Below are 12,444 nucleotides of genomic sequence, written 5' to 3'. Positions count from 1 at the left end.
AAAAGGAATATTCAGGAGGCTGGAGCCTAGACACTCTAAGGACAGAAGGCTGTGAAGCCAGATGACAGACAAAGATCTGAACCCACACCAGCAGTGGAGAGAGAGAGAGAGATCAGCAGTGGAGAGAGAGAGACCAGCAAGAGAGAGAGAGAGAGAGAGAGAGAGAGAGAGAGAGAGAGAGAGAGAGAGACCAGCAGTGGAGAGAGAGAGAGAGATCAGCAGTAGAGAGAGAGAGAGAGACCAGCAGTGGAGAGAGAGAGAGAGACCAGCAGTGGAGAGAGAAAGAGAGATCAGCAGTGGAGAGAGAGAGAGAGAGAGAGAGAGAGAGAGAGAGAGAGAGAGAGAGAGAGAGACCAGCAGTGGAGAGAGAGAGAGAGATCAGCAGTAGAGAGAGAGAGAGAGAGAGAGAGAGAGAGAGAGAGAGAGAGAGACCGACCAGCAGTGGAGAGAGAGCTGGCACTGAGGGTCCCCCTGGGAAAGCCTGTGACATGACGGAGGAAATCAACCAAAAGCAGGAAGAGAGCAGATGATGGCACACCAAGCATTACAACATCAGAGACAGCACAGTGCTACGAACCAGCCCGGTGTGACTCAATGGAAGACAGAAGATCAGTTCAGTTCGGTTTGGTCTTGAGACAGGGTACCCTCACATACCCCAAGATGGCCTTGAATTCACTATGTAAGCAAGGATGACCTCAAGTTCCTAATCCTGCTTCAGCTCCCAAGTGCTGTGATACAGGTGTTTGCCACCACGCCTGGCTACAGGTCCTGTAAGATCCTGTAACAAGCTGGGGCAGCGGTCGTGCATGCCTTTAATCCCAGCACTCGGGAGGCAGAGGCAGGTGGATCTCTGTGAGTTCAAGGCCAGTCTAGTCTACAGAGCGAGTTCCAGGACAGCCAGGGCTACACAGAGGAGCCCTGTCTTGAAAAACTAGAAAGAAAAAAAAAATCCTATAACAAAATGTAGTACACCGCAACTTAACTGTGGGGTGATACAAATTAGACATCATTTAAGAAATCAACACACTATTCCTTAACCATAAGTGATCTTGTATTCTACAAAATAGAACAGTGACTTTGAGGGTTTGCTTTTCCTTTCTCTCACTAGAAAAAGGGGTGTCAACATGAAAGAGAACTGCTGAAATGTAGCAGCAAAGGAGCACCCAGCTTCGAGGCTTTGTTCCCCGCTCCTACGATGGCCTTGGACTTCTGCCGTGGTGCTGACCGTCACAGTCCAGCTTGTGTGGTCAGATCACAACCGTGGGCCCGCTCCTGGTGTGCTGCTCCTACAGTCGGCACTGCAGTGCGTGCCTCCCTCTGCTCAGTGCGGCCTTTGTGGGCTGCTAGGAGCCTGCAAGAGAACTCCTGTCTTGGGACCACAATTGCCATCTTCCTGTCTCTCCCGCTTATACAGGGCTGTGGCCTTTTATAAGTTAAAGATGTTTAGAGATAAGGCATTATCAGCTTAATAAGAACTTCAGAAACAGTTACAGAATTACTCTAAAAAACCACCAAATGGCCTAAAGCCTGGATGGGATGCAAGATAGTTCTAAGTGTGGGGGCTACCTACTAACAGCCCAGATTGAAAGAGTGTGAGGTCAAGGGCTGAGGCCGACTCCTGCTGTGTCAACACCACTGTGAGCTGTGGGCCTGATTTCAAGGAGTCTGCAGCCCAGACCGGGTCTGTATGAAGCCTGGGATCCGGCTGATGAAGAAGAGCAACTACATGATCTACAGAGCAAGTTCCAGGACATCCAGGGCAACACAGAGAAACCTTCTCTCAAACAAACAAACAACAAACACCCCAACAGTGCTGAGGAAGTAGTTCCATTTGTGGAGTACTTACCTAGCATGCGGGAAGCCCTAGGTTCCAACCCTAGCACCACACTAGCCAGCTGTGGTGGCACATTCCTGCACCCCAGTGTTTGTGAGGGTCACCTTGCCAGACAATCCTGTTCCTCTGCCTACCTGCCTGCCTACCCAGCTAGGTCCACTGTGTCGTTTCTGACTGAGGTGCCAGCCTTCTCCCCTGGCTCACATCTCCGGAGTTTCCTGTACCACTCCCACTCAGAAGCAGGGCTTTTCCTCTTGGTCTGGACAACTCTACACCCTCTGTACCCTGTTTTTGTAAGTCTTTCTCTGTAGGTATTGTTTTAGTGCCCAGCAGAGTCCTGACACAAAGCAGACATTCATTTTTGGGGTTTTTTTTAGATGAGTTTCTCTGTGTAACAGCTCTAGCTGTCCTGGAGCTCACTCTATAGAACCAGGCTGGTGGTCTCACAGAGATCCACCTGCTTCAGCCTCCTGAGTGCTGGGATTATAGGTGTACACCACCACCAGCTCAAAATAGACACTCTTAAAGACATCTGCTATCACAGGAATAAGCAAGCGAGGGATGTTTCTAATTCAATGTCTAAAGCAAGTGGCTCTGCTCCCCTGGGAGCCAACAGACAAGAAGCCCTGTAGCCTCTTCCACTGGAACCCAGCCAGATCTCCCAGGTCAGTTACCTCAGCAGCCCCCCGCCAGGATCGCACAGCTTCCTCCAGTTCGGGTGTGTGGCCCACGCCAGACAGACTGCTGCTGTTCTTTTTTTCTGGCACAACTACCTCGGCAAAGCAAGAGTGAGCCACGGGCTGGACTTTCTGCAAGGCATGAGTCAAAAACTGGAAATGGACTTGCACCACTGTCAAAAAGCATCGCCCCAACACCTGTGAAAACAAAAAGAGCCGGGAGATTTTAGGTTGTGGGTTGTTCATGGATTAGTGCAATAAATTCTCAACTGTCAACAGATTTGGACTCATAAGAGCATGCAATGCTAAAAAGTCTCCCTGCCTCTTGGGCCTTGGTACTAGAAGTTTAAAGTCAAAACATTTCAAAGCAAGCAGTAGGCCCAGGCACAAATGGGTCTTCCAACTTCCTGCCACCTATCCTCACTTCTGTCTAGACTCTGTCTTCTGAGTTCCTGCTGGGCCAGAGCCATCCATAATCTCAATTATGGCCACAGAGGGTTCAGAATGCAAAGGAATAATCATGGCATGTGACTGAAAATCTGCAAGGTTGGTTTCACCTAGAAGCAAACACTGCACTGGAAATGGACCCAAAGAGACTGGTTGTTTTCGTGCTGTGCTAATATCGTTTTGAAAAGAGTGTCTGTCGGTCCATAGCCTTACAAAACAAAGCCGACAGAAAAGTCTTCTAGGAGTCAGCAAAACAGAGGAGACAATTCCATCAGCAGGGCAGGAAACCACTAACCCTACACACATCAGTGGCTGGTTGGATGGTTAATAATTCACATAGGGTCTCACTACATAGCTCTGGCTGTCCTGGAATACACTATGTATACCAGGCTGGCCTCAAACTCAAAGAGACCCGCCTGCCTCTGTTTCCCAAGTGCTGGGATTAAAGGTGTGTACCACCATGTCCAGATGGAAATTCATTTCTTTCAAACAATAAATTTGCCTGATGATGATGATGCATACATGTAATTCTAGCACTTGGGAGGCTATTTAGGTGCATCATGAGTTCATGGTCTACAGCATGGTCTACAAAAAGAATTAGAAGCTAGCCTTGGCTATGGAGTAAGCCCCTACTTCAAAACAATAATAATATGTTGTGGGATATTTTCATCACAGTGACATTCCTGAGACTGACAATAAAGTTAAACCTTGAATCAGAAGGCCAGAATTAACCATAGAGTTTTTGGCAGACCCAGATTAGGAGAGAGAGAGAGACAGACAGACAGACAGACAGACAGGAATAGAGGGGCTTAGAAATATTCAAGGGTGCTGTGGGACGGTCTATATGTCAAATTGCTCTGATTGGTCAATAAATAAAACACTGGTTGGCCAGTGGCCAGGCAGGAAGTAGGTGGGACAAGGAGAGAGGAGAATTGTGGGAAGCAGAAGGCTGAGGCAGAGAGACACTGCAGCCACCGCCATGACCAGCAGCATGTGAAGATGCCGGTAAGCCACCAGCCACGTGGCAAGGTATAGTCTTATGGAAATGTATTAATTTAAGCTATAAGAACAGTTAGCAAGAAGCCTGCCACGGCCATACAGTTTGTATGCAATATAAGTCTCTGTGTTTACTTGGTTGGGTCTGAGCGGCTGTGGGACTGGCGGGTGACAAAGATTTGTCCTGACTGTGGGCAAGGCAGGAAAACTCTAGCTACACAAGGGTCTTTTTGATTTGGAAGTGTGGAGAGGTAGGGTCAGCTGATTAGTCCTCCATTGCTCGTTTCATCTATCAGGTTTTTACTCGAATATCTGACTACTGAGTTTTACTTAATAACAGAACACTATTAATAATCGCTTCTCTAGAGCTTCAATAATAGAAGCCAAAATCCTATGTTAATAGACAAATGTTCCAAATTGTTAGCCCTATGAACATTTTAAGCCATGAAAGAGCATTTACCTGGAGACCAGGGCAACCATTCTCTTTCTCACTGCTGGAGACTTGACTTCCTTTTATGGTTTTTTGTTTGGTTGGTTGTTTGTTTTTTGAGACAGGGTTTCTCTGTGTAGCTTTGGAATCTATCCTGGAACTCGAACTCACAGAGATCCGCCTGCCTCTGAGTGCTGGGATTAAAGGTGTACGCCACCACTACCCGGATCCTTTTATGTTTTTGGTGGCACTTAAGAGAATTGATTCCAGGGCCTGGAGCAGAACAAGCCATAGCTTACATCCTCAGCCCTTTTTATCTTTGTACTTTAAGACAAGGTCTCACTAAATGGCCCAGGCTGGCTTTGAACTTACAATCCTCCTGCCTCAGTCTCCTGGGTCTCTTGGATTTCAGGAGTTGTACACCTCGTAGTCTAGTTTTTTTTACTTGACCACAGCTGTGATATATTTGTTATGATTTCCCACGTTTCTCTCTTTAAAGCAGAGGGAGAAACTGCTAGCTGCAAAGATACTGAGGTTGGAGAACTGCAAGTTCAAGGCCAGACTGGGCAATTTGGTGAGACCCCATCTCAAAATACTAAAAAATTCCAACTGTCTATATTGCTTTCTACAAAGATCTAACATCAGAGAGTCCCCTTGTTCTAATTCCTTGGATCAGCCTGAAAGACTCAGCCACATCCCCAGTGAGATGCTGCTCTTTACCACAAACCCAATCTAGCCTCACACATCAGAGCTATTTTGCTGAAGAAACTGGAATGGGCCAGCTCCCAATGTAACACCTACTCCCTCTGAATGATTTTCCCAGTGGAAATCACCAGAGCAAACAAGCCAAAGAAAAACTTCATCCAAAACCAAAGCAATCAAACAAAAAGCTCACACCAAAGTGTCTGCCCTCTGTAGTGAACAGCTAAATCATTGCTGAACTCCACCCAGACCTCCTGGCTTTCCACTGGCCCTTTCCTCAGAGCTCCTCCCCATCAAGGCTCTGTCTCTGAAGGGGAGCATGAGGGACACGGAGGTAGCAGACCTAAGATCCAGCTAGACACCTGACATGAATTACACACTACCAGTGAGCTTAAACTGAGCACTCAGCATGCGCTTGGTCTACACTACAGATTTCATATGGGTTGTAGTGCATTCCCAATACACCCCATGAAGTCATCTCCATTTTACAGAGAGGAGACTGAGGCTAGGAAAGCTAGGAAACTAGATATCGAGGTTACGACACAAAACAGATGAGGCAGAGAAGTCTCTTCATTCAGTGTTCGGTGTCTAAGCTTTTAGCCAGTGTGCCCCACTGCCTTCAACACTCTCAATATCCAGCTAGGCAGAGACTAGGCACACAACAGAAACTCAGTCTTAACTACTGGCTGAGGGCTCCAGGGAGCTCCCCACAGTCCTCCAGGACATTCTCTCTCTCCTCTTCCCTTGGCCTCTTGACAGGCTATGGGAGGAGGGAAAGGAGGAGAAGTGAAGATGCCACCATGCTGAGGTCACATTCTCACAGCTTCTGACCAATGAAAAGGACTTGCTCATTCTAATAATAAATATACAACATGCAAATGCCTAGTATGTACGGAGCTCAAAACCCGTGATGGTACACAGGAAGGAGAGTGAGAAAGCCCCTGTGCCGTGTGGGTTACATACATACTAACAGGGCTAGGAGAGACAACAAAGCTATAAATAGACACACAGGTCAGGTGCAGCTGGAGATCGAAACTGCCTGGCAGGTGGTGAGGAAAAGGCTCTCTGAGGTTAGAGCCAAGGAAGAAAGCTATGTCTCCGACTCTGAAAGGAATATTCTGAGAATTGGTGGTGAAGCCTGGTGTCTGAATCACAGAAGTTTGGGACTGGGGTGGGTCCCCCTGCTGCAGGATGCAGCGGGGGAGGAGATACCAGTCTGTCAGTCAGTCTGCTCTCTCTGCTTATTATGTGCTTGACCTCAGATGAGTCATTCAATCTACAGCTTCTCTGTAACAAATGCCTTCCTCCTTCCCATGATGTGGAAAGCAGCAACCTAAATTATGATTGTGACAAAACATGTTGTAAATTATTAATTAAAGGCCAACCCAACCCTGAGCATTGGAAACTGGTTTTAGTGACCACTTATTCTAAAATGGCACCTTAAGTAAGACACATAAACATCACCTTCAGAGAGGCCGGGACTCCTGTCTCTGCCCACCCTTTCTCTTTATCTCACTTCTTGGCCCAGTCTCCAGCCCCCATAATAGACCTCACCCTCCTTGACTCAGCGATTTGCCGGTGCCTGGGGAGACTGTCATCACACAGGTTTGGAAGAGTGTGTGTCCCAAGGTTACAGACAGCTAGCTCCCTTAGTTCACAAAGAGAAAGTTTCTTAGACTCAGGGCACCCGGGGTTGCAGAACAGACTGAGTACGCTGGAGAAAGGGTGAGTGAAACAGTCAAGGACAGGCACTGACATTTAAATAGCACTGAAGCCCCACCAACAGCTACCACCGTCACCATACCAGGAGTACCACAGATGGTAAAAAAAAAAAAAAAAAAAAAAAAAAAAAAACCTGTGGATTGTGAGCAATTTGCCCATTTTACAGATGAAAAAACAGTCTTCAAAAGATAAACTTGTTCCCCCGCAGTGGTGGCGCATACCTTTAATCCCAGCACCTGGGAGGCAGAGCCAGGTGGATCTCTGTGAGTTCGAGGCCAGCCTGGTCTAGAGTGAGTTCCAGGAAAAAGTGCAAAGCTACACAGAGAAACCCTGTATGGAAAAACCAAAAAAAAAAAAAAAAAAAAGAAAGAAAGAAAGAAATTCCAAAGCCATTCCATCATTTCTCTTTTCTCCAGTACTCATACATACCTTACAGATTCCATTTGGTTTCCAGTGTCTTCGGCCTTGTTTTGAATACATCCTTTTGTTTTTTTATGATAATTCCAGAATCATTACCTAATGACCTAACCCACAAACCAGAATGTGATACTGACATATCTAAATGCATCTTGAGAGAAACAGAGAATGCAACAGACTCCTGTGGACTGTGGAAAGTCCTCATGAAAACTGTACTATAGGTTAAAAATGGAAAACAACAAGCTTACTGAAAATGGCATGCAAACTACTGACAAGGACTGCTGGTGCTGTACTATGGTGGAATGCTTGCTGCTCGAGTAAGACTCAGATTTCCATCCCCTGGGCAGGATTCCTTCTGATTAACAAAAAATCTGTAAACCTTTCTGCAGTCAGCGTTTTCCATCAGAGAGAAGCCACACTGTATGTAAGGAGAAGGAACCAGGGAATGCAATTAAAGTCAGCATATGCTCCACAGCAACACCAATACCAAATGCTACCAACTCAGACAAAATTACATTCTGACCTGGACAAGCTGCTCTATTGCTAGTAAAAATAGAGGAGGTGGTTTCTGAGCTCCTGTCAAATGGGCAAAACTTCTAACAGTGATACATATTCACTTTTAACTGGATTGGGATTGGGGAGGCGGGGGGAGTCTGCTAAAAATAAATAGTACCAACTATTCCCAAATAAATATAGCCAACAGCGGGCAGTGGTGGCTCTGGAGGCAGAGGCAGGAGGATCTCTGTGAGTTTGAGGCCAGAGTGAGTTCCAGGATAGGCTCGAAAGCTACATAGAGAAATCTTATCTCAAAAAACCTAGATAGATAGATAGATAGAAAGAAAGAAAGAAAATAATGAACAAAGTCAGCAACTACTATAGCATTTCTTATATCCCAGACTTGTGCACTGGGTATCTTAGTAAAATCTAGATGGTGTATGTTGGTTTTGTGGTTCATTTTTTAAATAAATTATACCAAAAATATATTGCTGAACTAGGGTTAGGGGTCAATAATAGAGCAGCTGCCTTAGCATGCACAGAGTCCTGAGTTTATTATCATGTAATATGTGCTGAATATGTAAGAAGTCTTTCTTGTTCTTATTTTTGAGACAGGGTCTCACTATCTAACCCTGGCTGGTCTACAAATTCTTATGTAGACCAGGCTGGCCTCATACTCATACATACAAAGACCAGTCTGCCTCTGCTTCCCAAATGCTGGGATTAAAGGTTTGTTGCAGCACACCCAGCCATTTTTTTCAAGATTTTTAAGTTATTTTTAAACTATGTGTATTTGTTGTGTGTCCATGTGAGTATAGGTGAGCACAGAGTCCAAAAGATGGTATTAGGTCCTCGAGCTACAGTTACATACAGGTGGTTGTGAGCCACCCAACATAGATGCAGAAAGCCAACTCAGATCTCTGCAAGAATAGCACTTGCTCTTTACCTCAGAGCCATCTTTCCAGCCTCACAAGAAGCAATGTTTCAGCTACATTGCTATAAATCTTAACACAACTAATGGTAATTATAAAAACTCATCCAAGGAAGAGCCAGCCACTGTAGTGGTGCATGATTGTAATCCTGGCATTTGGGAGGTGAGGCAAGATAATCAAGAGTTCAAAGTCATCCTTGGCTTTAAGAGACCCTGCCTTAACAAAAAAAGAAAAGAAAAGAAAAAGATTAACCAGGGAAAGGCTACTAAAGGTAAGTAACTAAATCCACATTAATTATGGGAGATCAAAGACAACATCTACTTATCTACTTTAAGCACTTTTCCCACTCCAGATACAAGTTTTCTCCATAAGCAAATTCATATTGTATGTTTATATGGGGTAGAAATAAAAATATATCCAAGTCACCACATATCATATGACCTAGAATCCCATTAGAATTCTGGAAATTCTTTCTGTTGATCTGAGTGTATTTTTTGTTAAAAGTTGTCACTGCCCTTAGGAATATTTCAAAACTGAGCACAGTAACACACCTGCAGCCTCAGTTTTCAGGAGGCTGAGACAGAAGAACCACTCAAAAGCAGGAGTTTAAAGTCAGCCTGGGCAACACGAGGCTATTTCAACAACACAAAACAGTGTGACTTGAACCACTGCCTCACTGAGACTATGAGCTCCATGCCCATCTGGCAGGGACACTCCCAGCCATTTACCTCCATGGTGTTCTAACTGGCGATTTCTGTGGCAGGTCTTGGAACGAATGGGTCAGAGAGGAAGTCTGGCCTGTCTGCTCAGCAATGCTAAGAGGGTGAGCCTCCCCGTCTGCGTTGACCCATTTGCTTTGCTTGGCATCCAACATCCAAGACACTACTACACTGGCCTCAATCCCTGCTGGCTGCTTCCCAGTCATCTTCGACCTCTCCATGCTGGTAGGCTACTGGTTCTCCAGCAGCATGCACTTGATGACCGCATCCAGTATTCTATCTTTAAATACCATCTACTAACCAACAGTTCCCACATTTTGTACTGTGGACCTCAGCTCTGTTCTCTCAATGTGTGTCCACCTACCTACTGGAAATCACACCTTGGGTGTCTAATAGTTATCCCAGACCTATTATTCTAGGAGTCTCCTTCCTTACTGCTCTTATCTTGGTAAACAGCAGTACCAGGAAGTGACCCAGATACAGAAAGAAATCCTGGAGGCATCTTTGATTTACACGCACGCACGCACGCACGCACGCACGCACACAGCATTACATATAATTCCAGCAATTGGGAGGCAGAAGCAGGCTAATCTTTGTTAAGTCCATGAGTACAAGGCTAGTGATCTACAGCTATCTCAAAACAAACACAACAAAAACACAACAAAACCCAAACACACAAGACTGCTAAAACCCTCGTCAGGGCTGGCAGATGGCTCATTTGGAAAAAAGTCCTAGCAGCCCAAGTATGAAAACCTGATCCCCAAAACCCATGCAAAAATCCAGATGTGGTAATACCCATCTGTAATCCCACACTCCTATGGTGAGATGAGAGGGGAGACAGACGTTCAAAGTCAGCGAGCCTAGAGTATATGGAGCAGTAGCAGAAAGTTGACCCGCCCTTCACATGTGCACAGTGTCATGTGCATGCCCACACAAAACAAGTCATTACATACAGACCACCCACTCACCAGTTTTCAGAGTTTAGTAAGGTAAGTTCCAGATGGATGGTGGTGGCTGTATATCATATGAATGTTTTGAATTGAACACTTGTAAATGGTTAAAACAGCAAACTCTACATTACATATATTTTACCTCATTAAGAAACTAGGTCTATAAAACTTAATAAAATAAAATAAAGAAACTAGCCGGGCAGTGGTGGCGCACGCCTTTAATCCCAGCACTTGGGAGGCAGAGCCATGCGGATCTCTGAGTTCAAGGCCAGCCTGGGCTACAAAGCGAGTTCCAGGAAAGGCGCAAAGCTACACAGAGAAACCCTGTCTCGAAAAATTAAAAAAAAAAAAGAAAGAAAGAAAGAAAGAAACTAGTTCTAAGCCAGGCACAGTGGTATGATCCTGTAATTCCTACCTTGGAAGGTGGAAGCAGGAAGGATTCAAAGTCATCCTCAGGTATTTAGTGAGTTCAAGGTCAGCCTGAGCTTACAGAAGACCCTGTCTCAAAAAGAAAAAAGAAAGAAACAAAAGAAAAACAAAAAACCAATTATTCCCTACCCTCAAAAACAAACAAACAAAAAACCCAAGTGTGTAAGTGTTCCATTCCAAGCTACTACAATCTCTTGCTTGGATTACTGTGATGGCCTCTAAACCATACGGGGCTTGACCTTCAGCTGTTCTGCCTGCATCCAGAACATGTACCACATGGAGATGAAGGAGCACACTTTCTCATCTAGCACTTCCTCACACATCTTCCTGGGCCAGACCTTAGCAAGTATCACTGTCAGCTGTCAGAGAGACTAGAAAGGGAAACCCTTACCCTAGGCACAACACGCCTGAAAAACAAAGAGCTTCCTATTAAGGAAGAAGGGAGACTGGGCACCAGGAAACAATGAACAGCCTCTCCTTCTTGCTCTCTGCCCTGCCCTCCCCTCACTCCTCTTCAGGTTAGGTGGGAAGGAGAGGTTCTGTATGAGAGTGGGGTGGGGTGGGGTGGAGAGTGGTGTGGAGGATGTCTGAAAGTTGAACTGCAAACAGTCAAGTTTGAGGACATTTTTCATTTGCATTACAACACTTTTCATACCTAGTGCTACAACCTTTTCATCTGTCTGGGCTACCAGGCCTGGAGCACTTTCTGTCCTTACCCATCTCTGGAGGCTGGCAGCTACTTCCTCTGTTGTTTATCAAGAGGGTGACTGTTACAGAGAGCAAAAAGCAAAGCAGACCAGATGGCTGGGACCTGCTCAGGACTTCTACAGTCTACAAGTGTTCATAGTCTACATCCAGCTACTTGCACTTTGCTGGTTCTGAACATTCTCCCATTAGCCTGGGTGGCAGGAAACCTGGTCTCATGAAGGGATGTGCTCTGCATGTATACAATGGCCTGAGGCACTGGAGAGGGACACTTAACCCCTGTGTGTGCTGATTCTAAGACTGACGGATTTTGGGGTGCAGGATATAGAACTCAGGACCTTGTGCATGCTAAACAAGCATTCCACCACTGGGCTAAACCCCCATCCCTGCCCAGAAGAATGTTAGGCAACTATTTCACAGACAGTCTGATTTTAAAGATAAGAGAGGTTGAAAGAACATGACATTATTCAATCCTATGAAATCTACACGGACCAGCAGCCATAAGCATTAATTCAGGAAAGCTAGCCCTACCTAAAATTATATTCTCCAAACTCTTTATTTCCGATTCCTTATTATTTTCCCATGAAATCTAATTTTCCCTTGGGTTTTTCTTCTTCCTTCCTTTTCTCTTCATCCCTCCTTCCCCCTTTCCTTCAACAGGGCCTCCCTGTGTAGTCTAGGCTGGCCTGCAGCTCACCATCCTCCTCCTTCCCTCAGTCTCCCGAGTGCTGGGAACGCAGGTGTGCAGGACCATGCTTGACTCGCCTGGGTTTCCTAAACTACTTGCTCATGGCCTGGGCTGTTAGAAAGCCATCCACAGGCACTAACCATTCACTGTCCTCTGCACGCCTGTCAAGGGGCCTGTGTGAATGTCTCCCTTCTGTCACACTTGGAGGCAAAGCAGAGAACCGGGCTATGCACCACCCAGAGGCTTCCATCCTGCACTGTGACACATTACTGCCATCTATTTCCCCTTGCCCACCACCCCT

The 12,444-nt window shown here is 45.8% G+C and overlaps 1 protein-coding gene across 5 annotated transcripts in view; it reads right to left on the bottom strand.

Annotated features, from left to right (window-relative positions):
* Garre1 (granule associated Rac and RHOG effector 1) overlaps nucleotides 1–12,444 on the bottom strand; it is a 78,766-nt gene that overhangs the window by 27,203 nt on the left and 39,119 nt on the right. For all 5 annotated transcript variants that reach the window (XM_028877793.2, XM_028877790.2, XM_028877792.2 and 2 more), the window contains exon 4: nucleotides 2,509–2,709. In XM_028877793.2, the coding sequence (XP_028733626.1) occupies nucleotides 2,509–2,709 (201 nt within the window). The remainder of the gene's footprint in view (nucleotides 1–2,508; nucleotides 2,710–12,444) is intronic.

Source organism: Peromyscus leucopus, chromosome 1, assembly GCF_004664715.2.
Source record: "Peromyscus leucopus breed LL Stock chromosome 1, UCI_PerLeu_2.1, whole genome shotgun sequence".
NCBI classification, from domain to species: domain Eukaryota; kingdom Metazoa; phylum Chordata; class Mammalia; order Rodentia; family Cricetidae; genus Peromyscus; species Peromyscus leucopus.
Note: the sequence above shows the minus strand (reverse complement) of the source record. Positions and strands in the feature narration are given on the sequence as shown.